Source organism: Andrena cerasifolii, chromosome 2 (genome assembly GCF_050908995.1).
Source record: "Andrena cerasifolii isolate SP2316 chromosome 2, iyAndCera1_principal, whole genome shotgun sequence".
Taxonomy (NCBI): Eukaryota; Metazoa; Arthropoda; class Insecta; order Hymenoptera; family Andrenidae; genus Andrena; species Andrena cerasifolii.
The window spans coordinates 3,786,715-3,802,166 of record NC_135119.1 but is presented as its reverse complement, the minus strand read 5'-3'; the positions used below and the strand labels follow the sequence as shown (position 1 = coordinate 3,802,166).

General features: G+C 36.7%; 1 protein-coding gene across 2 annotated transcripts in view; it reads left to right on the top strand.

Annotated features, from left to right (window-relative positions):
• Positions 1-15,452, top strand: part of LOC143378511 (neurotrimin) — a 634,196-nt gene that overhangs the window by 574,171 nt on the left and 44,573 nt on the right. For both annotated transcript variants that reach the window (XR_013088276.1, XM_076830332.1), the window contains exons 5-6: positions 13,100-13,228; positions 13,464-13,601. Coding sequence is in view for 1 of the 2 variants with exons in the window: in XM_076830332.1 (XP_076686447.1) it covers positions 13,100-13,228; positions 13,464-13,601 (267 nt within the window). In the remaining variant the exon portion in view is untranslated. The remainder of the gene's footprint in view (positions 1-13,099; positions 13,229-13,463; positions 13,602-15,452) is intronic.

Genomic DNA, 15,452 nt, shown 5'->3' with positions numbered 1-15,452 from the left:
ACGCCATCTTTTTTTAAAGGCAACGATAGGGATGACCGGGGCAAAGTGGGGCGGGAGAAGTTTGAGGTCAAATACAATTTTTTCCCAACCAATAAAAATGTTTGGAAATAGATTTATAATATAATTAAAACATTACTATTGATAAATGAAGAATAGCAAAACTTAAAATAAACTTAGAGTATATTAAAATTCAACTTGAGAGAAATGTTGCAAGAGGTATCACTTTACCCCATGTATGGGTTAGGTCTGGGTAACTCCTATCCGGGGTAAAGTGAGGTGGAACAAAATAAGAACTTTAATTAAGGATATAGGTAAATATTAACCCCTTGCTTTGAAATGACGTGTGTAGCACAGATTTTTCATTTTTTTTTTAGGTTAGTTTCTGTTTCACCACGCCGCGTGGTTTTCTAGCCAGCTGACAGGTTAGGATATTGCGCACATCACTTGCGCATCGGTTCTGAGCAGCCATCTGCAGCTCAAATTACCCCGAATATGTACTCAGTGGAAAATTAATTATTTAATAATGTTAGGATTAATGTTTTCTCAAACGCTTGTACATGTATGTTTATAAGCTTGTTATAAACGCACAGAAAAAATTTGGAGTTAAAATAACACATTTAAGACTCATTTATCCAAAAAGCTAAATTGAAAAGAAAACCAATTGGAAGTCTCTAAAACTTGATTCTTAATTTTTTAAATGAATTTCCATTTTTCGATATCTGAATGTGCATAATTATCATTGTGGTATTACACACATATATTACGTCACCAAAATTTGTAAATATATTCTATTGTTAAAGATTAATTAAGGAAGCTCATTTTACCCCGAGGTTACCCCGGTCTCCCCTACAGTAGAGAAACACAACTACACTTCTTTTTAGATGGTACTAATTTTCTAAAAATCAGAAAGACTCATATGTAAGACCTGTGTTCATATAAAATTGTTTAGTTGGCTCAGTAGCTACATTTTGTTTAAGAAGTAGTGGCATCTATGAATTACGCTGTACATTAGTAGAGTATATCGATATTCTTGTTTGAATGGCCACCTTTCATATCATACGTTGCCATATAAAATCTATTCTATACTTATACAATCGTTGTGTCACTGATTTATCACCGTCCAGCCCAAACCGCTGACCCTAGAAACATGACATTCGGAGAGTATATTACTTTTATGACGTAGGTGCTGGATAAGAAGGGATTTTTTGAAATTCCATCCCCAGGGGGGTAAACGGGGGTAGTGCGTTTTCACGGACTCCTTAATATTTCTCTGAGGCCCCATTAGATGTCAACTTGGTTTCCACTTCGAAAGATTAATATGTGGATACATAAATGCCTAAAAACCAATTTGAGAATTTTGCCTTAATCAACCCTTAAGAGAGTGAAAAGGGGTGAAATGTGTTCCCACTGATTTCTTAAAATCTCTTCGACCCGATTAGATATTAACTTGGTTTTTACTGCGAAAGATTACCTACATAAATGCCTAAAAACCAAGTTCAGAATTTTGCCTTAATCAACCCCTAAGGGGGTGGTGAAAAGGGGTGAAATGTGTTTTCATGGAGTCCTTAATGTCTCTTAGGCCTGGAGCGAAGCGCGGGGGTATTTTGCTAGTTAATACTAATTGTAAGATTCATTTACTGTATGGAGAAACTACAATGAGAAATAAAATGATTCAACTCGCAATCAGTTAATAGAAAAGCAGCAGTATGTTAAAATTTTGTGTGGTTTCTGGTAATACACGAACCAATACTATTACTTATATGTATACTTGCTACATGGAACTTGCTACATGCTTCATCCGCTTTCAAAAACTTGTATTTAGTTACAGTACTACTGAAAAATTTGAACATTGTTTTCCCCTCAAAAACCTTGAGGTACATTAAATTAAATTATATGTAAATGTATGCAATCGATATTATACTAAAATACGCTTATTTAAAGGTAACTGAAGTAACTTATGCCCATGAGTTAATATTTTCATTCCACTAATGCAGAGTGAAAATAAAATTGTAAAATAAGCACAACATCAAAACAAACTGAAATAAATTAATATATATATATATATATGTATATATATATATTAATATATGTATATATATATATGTATATGTATATATTAATATATGTATATATATATGTATATATATATATTAATATATATTAATTTATTTCAGTTTGTTTTGATGTTGTGCTCATTTTACAATTTTATTTTCACTCTGCATTAGTGGAATGAAAATATTAACTCATGGGCATAAGTTACTTCAGTTACCTTTAAATAAGCGTATTTTAGTATAATATCGATTGCATACATTTACATATAATTTAATTTAATGTACTTCAAGGTTTTTGAGCTGAAAACAATGTTCAAATTTTTCAGTAGTTAATATATATTAATAAGTTAATATATATTAATATATATTAATTCAGTTTGTTTTAATGTTAAAATATTAACTCATGGACATAAGTTACTTCAGTTACCTTCAAATAAGCGTATTTTAGTATATATATACTAGCAATAAATAATTTATTACCTGTGCTACGGTAATATAATACATAGTCTACTCCTTCAAAAACAATAGTAGATACATACACTGTGTCCTAAGAGGAAAGATAAACATTCAAGGAGTTTATAGTGTCAGTCACTCTACAAAATAACTATAAGTAAGTTAAAAATTACCAAACGGCTATTTGTATCTACAGTTGCAAACGCGATAAAAAGGAAATATTACGTATTGTTTCTAACATTTATAGTTCGAGTGACAAATTACTGCGCTCCAACTGTCAGACTCCGTACGAACTAGGACATGAGCGCATAAACGAATTTAGTACAAAATGAATTAAGTCGAAGCGGTTGTCAAATTGCAAATTAAAGCGCACTGATCTAGTTGCGACAATTTCGTTATTTAGAAGCTTTCGATTTCAATAAACGGATTTAAGGCATCCAAATATCCGCGTTAAACTGTGGAAGCATATTCCCGCCCGATTCGCGGTGCAGTAACCGAGTCTTGTAGTCTCCAGGGAGAGCAAACACACCGCGTTCGAGCAAGGCCAATAGGTTAGAGGGTGGTGATACGTTTGCATAGGCAGGGAAGATCTCCTATATTTGCATTGAAATTGGCAAACACCGAAAGGGTGCTATGCGTAGGTACTGAATTTCGCGTGCATGCCTCTTGCGCCCGGTTACAATGAAACACTGAATGACTTAACATTACTGTTTATTCAAGCGTGTATATTTGAACGACACCGCAAGCTGAAGGAGCATTGGTAATGTTTTCGAACATTTTGCTATGTAATATAAAACTTAACATTTTTACATTTGCTTTAAGGGGTTCTACCTAGTCAGGCGGCCGAAAAAATGCCGAAAACATGGTTGAATCTGTGAAACTCTTAACTTTTAACCTTGTACAACGTGGGTCCTTATTTAGTTTTTTATCTCTGCAATTTTCTGAACGAAATATTTGGTATATTGTTTAAAAATTATTATTCTAGACTTTTTCTTTTATATCGTTTAGACATTGCGTAATGGTTACATATATGCTTCCATGAAACAAACAGTTTATGAGTTATTTGTGGTTGCCAAATTAAGGGGTTATACCTAAGTAGTCAGGTGGCCGAAAAAGGGTGGTCTTTTTGGAAATTTTTTACTCAAAAGCTATAATATATTTCTTAAAAAAAAAATTTTCCTTTTAAGGATTGCATCTAGTACTGTGCATCGTAATTTTTTTATTTAAAAATATTTATCAATAACTAAGTTATTGTTCATCACTCGAAGGTTCTCTAAAAAAAGGCTTCTGCAGTAACCACTGCTGCTCGAAAGTCGATCATCTGAAATAAAAAATTCAAAGAATTTACTTATTATATTATATTATCTAGTATTTGAACGAAGGATTTTTCGAAATATTGATTGGGAAAAAATGGCTGATGTTTAAAGTAAAAGTTTTAATTTTTATGATAAATCGTGCCTGATTTTCGTCAATTAAAAGAAAACTAAGCATTGGATAAAAAAATCCTTGGTTCAAATACTGGATAATATAATATAATAAGTAAATTCTCTTGAATTTTTTATTTTAGATGATCGACTTTCAAGCAGCAGTGGTCACCACAGAAGCCTTTTTTTAAAGAACCTTCGAGTGATGGACAATAACTTAGTTATTGATAAATATTTTTAAATAAAAAAATTTGGATGCACGGTACTAGATGCAATCCTTAAAAGGAAAAAGGATTTTTTGAGAAATGTGTTATAGCTTTTGAGTAAAAAATTTCCAAAGACCACCCTTTTTTCAGCCTCCTGACTGAGCATGACCCCTTAAAGGGATATACCTAGTCAGGCGGCCGAAAAGAGGCGAATGTTTGTGAATTATTTTTGAAAAAGCGCAGGCATATATTTTTACAGAACTTTTTGCACTTAACACAGCAACATTTACAGAACGTTTGGTAATTTTTTTGTAGAAAAATATTTACGTTTATAATAAACTAACAACCAACATCCAAGAAGCCTTCTTAAAAATTTGATTTTGCGGTGAGCACTGCCATTCGGAACCAGATTAACTAAAATCAAAAAACGAAAAAGGTTTCGTTAGTATATTAATGTATCCTCTGACCAACGAATGGAATTTCCGTAATATTAATTTAAAACAAAATGGGGACTATTTAAATTTGAAACCCTGATTTTTTTCGTGCAAAGATTAGACGAAAAAATCAGACCCTTAAGTATCCTATCATAACAATGCATCTTTTGTGATTGTACTACAAGCGTCAAAATGCATAAAATTTGTATTATTTTCCATCTTTAATACATGTTAGGTAACTACCAATGTTCCCCAGGTTTACGGTATTATAAATTAATCTTCCATGCCATGAAATCGTCTGTGCGGAAGAGGTTCACATAGTTTGACTGCTACTTTTGCCATCCACTTCAAACACTGTTAATTGAAATTTACTTATAAAAAAATATATTATAGTACACTGCGTTCCATATAAGAGCGAACCAACGCTCCTACCGATTTGCGACCGATCTGCGCAGCTCCCGCGGATCTAACACACGCGATTGGTCGTAGCACTTTCGCGATTGGTCGTAGCACTTTCCCTGCCGGTTTACTACCAGTCAACAGTGTATCCCTGCACGAAACGAGTATGCTCTAATGTGGAACGCGGTGTACTTACATTCGAGAATTTTTATTAATACGTAGAATTAATCAATTGACATATACTTGATATTTCGTGTGTATATCCAGTTTTCTTAATTTGCTACTATACCGATATTACTCGGGGCCAATATTTCTTACATCCATAGTAATAAGAATGAAAACAATTTCGCTTTCTCTTTCTATTTGATTTATCAAATGTTTGTGTTTAGGTTTTAACGTTTAACGTTCTGTACTTTGTGCAAAATATTTCGAAGTGAATTGAATATTTGTGATGCCTAATGTACCTAATTTACTTTCTTCTAAATGAGTATGCAGCACTAACTAACTAACTACCTAAGTAACTACTAGCTGACATTAAAATATATAGGATCATTTATTATTGATAGACACAGACTTGGTTAGCTGATTGTGAGTTACTGATATAATTAACGCAAATTCAAAGTGGCTACTCAGGGTCACTGACAGGCTATCACTAGTACACCGTTTGGCTACTCTATCGCTCTACCCTTCGTCTCCTGGTGCAAATCTACAAGAGCACGCCCTCTGCTTCTCAAACAGGAAGTCAAGTTAGCAGGGCGTCAGAGTAAGAGTCATGTTTGACATCACTTACAGTTGGGGAAGTGGCCTTAAGCAACCAGTTGATTTTAGGCTGACTGTGGGTACAGGCACTGCTAGAAAGAAAGTTTCGAGTGGAAGAGTGATTCGTAACTATTTAAAACATATTACACTACATTAAGTCCACGGCACACATTGGGCGATTTTGGCAAACTAGCTTCACTGTATTCAAATATAAGTTGGTCCTGCTGATAAATTGTTTGATGTCATAAAATAAGTTACGGGTAATTTTTAATATTCCCTCGTTGTCTTCGTAGCATTTTATAAGCAGAAAATTTTTAATTATACTCACCTTTTTACTGATTTAAAAAACGAACAAATTTATATTGGTAATATTGCCACTCATATGTGAATAAACCGTGATTGAATTTGGCGGTATGAGTGAAGTGGTGGGGATGACCGAATGCGCGTGCGACACTGCGGAACGAGTGTGCTGATTGGGAGGAACACGGATGCGGAAAATCGAAGCGGATGATAACGGAAGCGTGCGAATCAATCTATACTGCGTTCCATATAAGAGCGTACCAACGCCCCTACCGAATTGCGACCGATCTGCGCAGCTCTCACGGATCTGACACACGCGATTGGTCGTAGCACTTTCCCTGCCGGATGGCAGTACAACAGTGTAGCCCTGCGCGAAACGAGTACGCTCTAATGTGGAACGCAGTGTAGATCTGATGATCGAGCAATCGACACAGGCAAAGTATTGTATAAGAATAAATCTCCTCGCGTTTAATAAGGGTTGAACTAATTATTTCCTCATAAAAGTAACTCAACTAAACTTGACTTTTTAAGGAATAGAACAAAACGAACAGCAGGAAGACCGACATGTTGCAACAGAAGACTCCATCATAAATAATGAGAAGCTAACGTAGAGCTTCAATAAATTGAAGCTGAGACTTTTTCTTCGACACAAAGTTTATTAACATCGTAAGCTTTGAAAAAACATGATTTTTTAGTAAAAAATATGTATTGTATAGGACGCTACTGATGAATCTTTGAAGAGGCTTTTTAAAAAGATTCTTTTGTTTCGTTTCTGTGTAGTTTTGGCTTAAATCTAAATTGAAGTTAATAAAAACTCTCATTCTTTGTGAAAATAAATTAAAGCCTCATCTTTGTCTACGGAAACACGCACTTGTTTGATAAATCGCCATTTCGTAGCTGTCATTTTCATACTTTTGCTTCTTTTATGGATATTCTGAAGTATAATTTACAAGTTGGTCGTTGAATTTCGTTTCGTTGAATTTTGGCAGAATAAACTTGTTTTTTTAAAGCTTATGATGTTAATAAACGTTGCGTCAATTAGTATCAGCTTCAATTTATTTCTTTGTAATTAAATAAAAAAGAAATGCTTCATGTTCGACGAAACTGACTGTCCAAGTAGTAGTAAACACTTAATACAAAGCTAGAAAAATATTAAATTCATTTTTAACATTTAAAGGTAGAGCACATTTCTCAGTATATTTTGTGTAAAGTAATTACACCCAACATCTTTGCGGGAATACGTTCACAGTTATAATATTTGAGTTTATATTTAAACGTTGGCGGCAACTCTCCTGCAACGTCTCATGAAAGTGTTTATGTTTTTAGTAATAAAATGTTTAGAACAGAAAATACGTAGCTTGTTAACTACGACTTGTTTCGTAAGAAAAGTAATGAAGGTGTGGTAGACCCCTCGTTATTCGTTAGGTCTCGCGCGGTTTTCGTTCTTTAGTATTTGAAATCCTCCAGCTTGTTAGTCAGAAGTAAATATTCCGCCAAATTTAATTGCGGTTAACGGACGAATATAGACCACCTCGACTTCCAGATAAGTAAACAGAATTTACTAACGTGGACAGAAGACAACACCAAAATTGTTTCACACCAGTTACCTGCTTCCTGTAATTTTCTGTTTGTACTTTGACCGTGCGGACGACAAATTTCACGCAGCACGAGATAGCGTTAATTTCACATTTTCCTATTCCGCCTCAACAAAATTACGTTTCAGTTTTATGAAAAATATCATGGATTTCGCAATACCGTTTGAAAGAATTTCGCGGGGCATGAAGTGACACATAAATCACTGTTGCAAAATTGCAGGTAGATACCTGAAGAACCGGAGGAACAAAGGGAAGATTATTCAAGTTAAAGGAATATTCAAATTTACACTTTTCACTATTCGAGGAGTGAAGAATTTAAGGGGACCCTCCTGTTAAAATTTTTCAGAAAATCGATTTTTTGGTATATATTTTTGTAGCATAACATTCGAAGAATACCCTGTGAAAGTTTCACACCAAAATTCGTAACGGTATAGATTCTACAGTCACTTAACTAAAGTCGTTTTCAGATATATTGGCCGGTGAGTTTCGTGAGGGGTATTCTCCCACCACACCGCTTGCGTGCTCGGTGCTCCATTTCTCTACGTTCTCACTCTCTCTCGGGCTAGGCCTGCTCGTCGCGTGGTGGGGATTCGGTGCACGTTGAAGTACGTATACACGCAGCGAAGCATCCCCACCACTTTCTCGTTTCGCTCTCACCTTCGCAGAACAAGAGCGAGTCAGAAGTGGTGGGGATAGCGCCAAGCTCCTAACGTGTAGGCCAAACCGAGTTCTTAGCGTAGAAGTACATACATCAGAATAGGTGTGCGTTAGCTCCGAAAAAATTCAGGAGCTTTATTGGTCAGAACATTGATTCTTTCTCAATAGCTTCATCTCGTATTGGTTTACGCATAGCTTCGTAACGCACACAACTACTACGCTAAGAATAAACAACAGCCACACGGCTTCATTCAGGCGGAGCCGAGCAGCGTTCCCGTTACCCCACCATACCCTTCGAGGGCCCAGCAACTTCAACTGCCAATCCACGATCGTCAGGTGGTGGTGGCTGATTTCTCCTCGCGCACTGCTCGCGGAACCGAACTCACCGGCCAATATATCTGAATACGACCTTAGAAAAGTACATAATATTGAGATCACTTAAAGGGACTAGGCATTCGAACCGCTCGAAGACCAAGTATTTGTTTTGCGAATTAATTACAAGAAGATGAATACAAATTGCGACTAAGGTCGTGTTCAGATATATTGGCCGGTGAGTTCGGTTCCGCGAGCAGCGCGCGAGGAGAAATCAGCCACCACCACCTGACGATCGTGGATTGGCAGTTGAAGTTTTTGGGCCCCCGAAGGGTATGGTGGGGTAACGAGAACGCTGCTCGGCTCCGTCTGAACGAAGCCGTGTGGCTGTTGTTTATTCTTAGCGTAGTAGTTGTGTGCGTTACGAAGCTATGCGTAGACCAAAACGAGTTGAAGCTATAGAGAAAGAATCAATGTTCTGACCAATAAAGCTCCTGAATTTTGTCGGACCTAACGCACACCTATTCTGATGTATGTACTTCTACACTGCATTCCACATTAGAGCATACCTGTTTCGCGCAGGCACGACCCTCGGAAGACGTTGCTACGCCCGGCTCCCCACTTAACCGCCTATGTTTTTCTCCGTCGCACGGCCCTCTACTCTCTCTGTTAACTGTTCATGCGGGACGTTGTTTACGTTGACAACGGTCGGGTCCCGTGTTTGGGATGTACCAGTTATTCCTTGGAAACCACCACGAACAATCGCGTGCGGTTCAAACCGTGGGTAGTAGTGGGAGCTGCGCAGATCGGTCGCAAATCGGTAGGGGCGTAGGTATGCTCTTATATGGAATGTAGTGTACGCTAAGAACTCGGTTTGGCCTACACGTCAGGAGCTTGGCGCTATCCCCACCACTTCTGACTCTCTCTTGTTCTGTGAAGGCGATAGCGAGATGGAACGAGAGGAAGAAAGAAACGAGAAAGTGGTGGGGATGCTTCGCTGCGTGTATACGTACTATTGCGAGATGAGAAGAAACAAGACTACCACCAAGCTGAAATGTCACAGGGGCAAGGGGAATCGCCCGCTCGCTCCACCTTATCCCCTCCAAGAAGTCCTACTTTTCGGCTCTCAGCGGCTGTCCATATCCGCGGATTGTTGCGATTGATTTCGTTTGCGTTCTTCGTCACGGGACGAACTGTGTTGGAGGGGATAGGTTCACGCGAGCGGGCGATTCCCCTTGCCCCTGTGACATTTCAGCTTAGTGGTAGTCTTGTTTCTTCTCATCTCGCAATAGTTCCTCACGGGCACCGAATCCCCACCGCGCGACGAGCAGGCCTAGCCCGCGAGAGAGTGAGAACGTTGAGAAAAGGAGCACCGAGCAGGCAAGCGGTGTGGTGGGAGAATACCCCTCACGAACTCACCAGCCAATATATCTGAACACGACCTTAATTCAAATTCCGAACGCAGGTATGAGCTGAGATCACTTTGAACACGTTCTTCTCGAAACACGATATTTCGAAACGGTAACCACGATTTCAGAATAACTAATGAACCGATTCAAAAGAACCTTGGGGCATTTGATTCGTAATTGGACTCGCTATCGCAACACCGTATAATATCATTTTTTGAAACATGAGTTTTTTTTTTATCTGCGTATTTGTGCGGAACATTACCCGCTTTTTGCACCACCTCGTACAAATGTGCACCAACATCGTAGTGTAGGTCCTTTTTGCCCCAACAAGGGATGCTGCGATAGCCATTGAAATAAGTTTGAAGAAATTGTTTGAATTTTGGATTTTGGACGATGCTGTGAATAAATTTCTTGGTTACCGTTTTGGCATCTCTTTTTGGCAGCGCCTGCACTAAGCGTCACCTAGAAAATGCATCAAGACCGAGTGCATGAAACAAAATATTCTTTTTGCACCCTAACGAGTGTATAAATAAATGCCAAAAATATTTTTTAGGATATGTTATAACCTCTTCTTGTAAAAAATTTATGAAGATCACCTATTTTTTAAGGAGTTTGACCGGAGGGTCCCCTTTGAAACTCAAGGTTCATCAGAAATATTAGGTTTGGGTTAGGATGCAAGACGAGAGGCTACATCTTTCACGTGTAAATATTAGTTTAAATAATCCTGTTTGCAAATTTTATTTTCATATTTGTGAACCTCAAAGTAAAAATATAGAAACTGTAACGCAAACGGATGTTCTCTACTTCGGTAAACAGCCCCAAGCGTGTTTTCTACGAAAATTTTAATAGATTTGTATGCTTACAACTTTTATGGAACGGAGCGAATTGGAATTTGAAAATACAAAATCAGTGCATAACTTCGAATACGATTGAGGTATGTACACTCTAGTCTTTACCCAAACAATGGAAAAAACGCGGTTTTATTTATGGAATTAATATTGCAGAGATGTGTGTTTGATTACATTTAAAAAAAAAATGTAAAAGAATATTTTGACGCGGTTTCCATCGTATTCGCGATAGTAACTAGCGTCGGGAAATATACTGACGGTGAAAAAGTTGTTCAAGCCCATTTCAAAAACTTCACGCTCGTATACCAAACTGTCTGAAACTGTAACTTCACTGAAACTTTGGGAAAAAATAAAAATATACATTCAGGATGCTTCAACGAGCGGTATCATGCCTCCGCACGCGTAAAATCCGTTTAAATCTAAAATATACCGTAGTAGCGATCACTTAACGAAGAAATAATAACACTACACATAATAACGTACTCTCTTTCCTTCCCATAATATCCCAGTTTCTATTTGAAAATATTCAAAGTGATGCTTTTACAGGAAAAGGTGCGACGTAGAATTATGTAGAAGTACGTCATATTTCAATAATAATTATCATAATAAAAACTACACGTTTAGTGCTGTCAGTTCAGCTTTAATTATTTTAATCGTCCACACGAACACGATCTTTTTCGTGAGATATTATTAATATTTTACGTACGCGAATTTCACAGAAATATAAGACGTTTCACAATGGTAGGCAAAATAAAGTGGCTACTAGGGTTCAACGAATGGAAGAAGAAGCAGAAATAAATGCACGTTCGAGGACTAACCCTCTATTAAATATTAAAAGTTTTTCTAATAAGATAATACTCTCATGTGAACTTCGTCCTTCGTTTTCATTGTACGTTTCACTTGGTCCTTCTCATAATTTCTTTACCACTACTGCTGATAATATAAATAAAATATAAACTTCAACACTGTGATGAGATCCATTTCGAAATTAGTATTAAATGCTGTCAGGTGAAACTTTAGAGATTTATTGAGTGCTGTAGGGTAGGTGCACCATTTGTGGTCACTTTAAGGGGTTACGCCACCCTGAAAGTTTTGAAAACACGATTTTCTTTTCTTTGCATTTTTTTATTACGTGAAGTTTTAAGAATAATTTAACTCATTGTAGACGCAAAAATTCCCCAAAATAACCGAGTTATAGGCTTTCCACGTGGCGCGGATGTCGATATTCCGCAGCAAGTAGCGACCATTCTACTTTTCTTCTTTTGCGTTTTTCTCGAAACTACATTTTCAAAGATGACCTATCAAATATCTCCAAAACTATTTGTCCGATTGAGTTCAAACTTGGCACGCATATTCTTAATGGTATTATCTACGATGTGGCATATCAGTTTTTCCATCCTATATTAAATTCCTTTTTTCATGCGAAAAACGTATAATTTTTTTCACTTTGCTCTCATTTGTGCAATAAATTTTTTTTTCTCAAATCCCTATGCTACATCGTAGGTATTTTATTAAGGAACACGAAAATCATCGGGTTTTTGATTTCAGACGAACATGTTCGTTATAATTTGTTAGGTTAGTCACGCGTGTAACGGCGGACGAGCTTCGCGGGAGAACAAATAACTCGGTCATTTTTTAATATTTTTGTACAGTATTTATACAATACATGCACTAATACATGCTCTACCCATAAGAAGAAAATAAATAATTTTCAACCTTATAGTATCGGTAAAAAAAATTCGTCTAGTTTAGTGCTGTTTCGAGCGCCTCAGGGTGGCGTAACCCCTTAAGGTATTGTATCAGTTTTGGCCACTTCTTAAAAAACGTAATATTTTTTCGTATAAACAATAAATATAACCTTATATTTCTAGCGGTATACAAAACAAAATATTTATCATGTGAAATTCTTCACGTGATAATAATCTGCAAGCAGTTTAGAAATAAGATAATTATGCACACAGCCAAAAACGGTACACCTACCCTACGTTAATATAGCTAATACGCCTAAGTTCACAGAAGAAAAAATGGAAAATTCCTTTTCTCATTTCATTAGCGTTACAAGTGAGTTAAATTTGTACTTATAATTTTAAATCTTTTAACATTTATATTCCTACACCTACGAACCGATTAAAAACAACCCCCGCTCGTTATCTTTATTAAAAAGCAATAAGAAACCTTCACTATTAAAAATTTTATCCTCAATTAGCAACAGTAGTGACATGTCTTAATTACTGTTAAATTGTATGTTACAGTTACGAGCGTTGAGGGGCCAAATTTTAATATCACTAAAGTGAATCGGTTACATATGGGATCGTATCTTTGCATCGCATCTAATCATGTGCCACCCTCAGTCAGCAAAAGGATCATGTTGATTGTTCATTGTAAGTATACAACAATCTCTTTCGTTTCTTTATATTAAATGACCTACTTTTTTCTATAGTCATTCAAAAGCTGTTGAAATGAAATATGTCTTGCAATTAAAGCATTCAAATTACTTTAATCGAACTATCTTCACAACCTTTATAATTTCTGCACAAAATCTGAAAAAAAAAATTGAATCAGCAGAAATTAAACCTTTAATAGCGTAACACGAGCCACTTCTCCCTCTCCTTTCAGTTCCTCCCATGATTTGGGTGCCGAACCAACTAGTTGGCGCTCGAGAAGGACAGCAGTTGACCTTGGAGTGCCATTCGGAGGCTTATCCCAAATCCATCAATTATTGGACGAGGGATAAGGATGAAATAGTTCCACAGGGTAAGCCAAACATATTTGCACGTACTTGCAATCTAACGAATTATAAATAAACTAAATTTCGACCGTAAAACTTAACAGCAATGGTATCGGCGCACTGGATCGGTCAGATTAAAACAATTATTATTTTAATAAATTAAAATAATTTTAATAAATTAAAATAATACATCAAAGCTGTTTTGCAGTTAATTAATTATATATATTAGTTTCCGACGTTTCGATCTTGGTTTAGATCATCTTCAAGGAAAGTTAAGAACATATATAAAAGACTGCGTATGCTATTGAAAATAAGTCACCGTGCTCTGGCACAACGTGTGACTCGCGAGTCGGTTGGAATAAGACCAAATAATTGCACTTGCAATCTGGTCTGTAAACGTTCAAATTACGCTAAAAATATTAAATCCAACAGTTCTGGTTTCATCGGAATCAACTTGCCGATGCGCACCATCCACGAGTCGTTGGTTCAAATCTCCATGACCATGCATTTCTGAAACACATTTTTTTATCGTAAATCTCACGGAAGTTGGCGCTCCCTCGCCGGCTGCCGCTATACAAATCTGGCTCCAACCAACTACCGATCAGAGTTTTTTGCGAATATATCGGAAACTAAAGCCGAGCGGGCGTTATACGCGCAGGAAACAATTACTCAGAATCGTGATCCTGACATATTAAAGAATCATTGATATCAGTGAGGCGGACCTTCATCTGTGTAATTACTTCCATATAGCAATTATTCCAGATGTATAGTCTATAGCTATAGACACATATTTCTACTTATTTCTCATCCCTCCTATGATTATTTATTTAAATTGGTCGCACGTTCTTACCTATAGGTCTACATAATATGTACATACACAAGATTTGTGAACAACGAAACTTTTAATGCAACTTCCACCCAATATTTTGAATAGTTTGCCCTGTACATTTAGCGTTTTAAGGCAGGAACATGCTATTGAAACGCCACGCCACTCGACGCGTCCACACACAATGCGAACTGTGCACATATGTAAGTTACATGTGTAAGTTACATGTGTAACTTACATATGTGCACAGTTCGCATTGTGTGTGGACGCGTTGGGTGGCATGGCGTATCAATAGTATGTTCCCGCCTTTACTATACTGCCCTCTTTAGTTAAAATGTCCTATCTAACATTTTGAAACAACCGAGAAAACTGAAGTTTTGTCATTTACTTTGTACCGTCCTTATTTTCCTTCAATCAAATTAAAACATGTTGTCACTATTTCGTAACAGCCTAATATAATTTTTTTTGTAAAAGGTGTACCCGTAGGTGATGTATTATTAACGTACCAATTAATTAATTGTTTTAGATAGGATATTATAAGCATTTGGAAAAAAGTTAGGTTAAATGCATTATATTGTTTATAAATCTTTACGAAGCACGTATTCTCCCTGTCATTTAAGAAGGAACCCGTTTCGCGCATGTAGAATGAGCTCATTGGCTCCGAAGGAGCGTTGGTGGGGGTACAGCCAATAGTGGCTTCTCCCGGCACCAATGAGCGTCAACCTGCGCAGAACCGGTCTAAACTCGTCGGTCGACAGGTTCCTTCTTAAATGACAGGGAGAATAGAGTTTTCTAATTTTACTTACAAGGTAAAAGACGTGTGGAACTTCAAATATTTCAACATATCTCAAAAAATGAAAAAATGCTAGATAGGACAGTTTAACTAAGGAGGGCAGTATACATGACATAGATTATTTAAATATTTACAAAATTTTAGTGAAATGAGTGACCCAAACTTCGTACGCACCCTTCAACAGTATCGTCAATGTTTTACTAATCATATAGATATATATTTACTAGAGATGTACTGACTAGTGGTCACTTTTGTAGT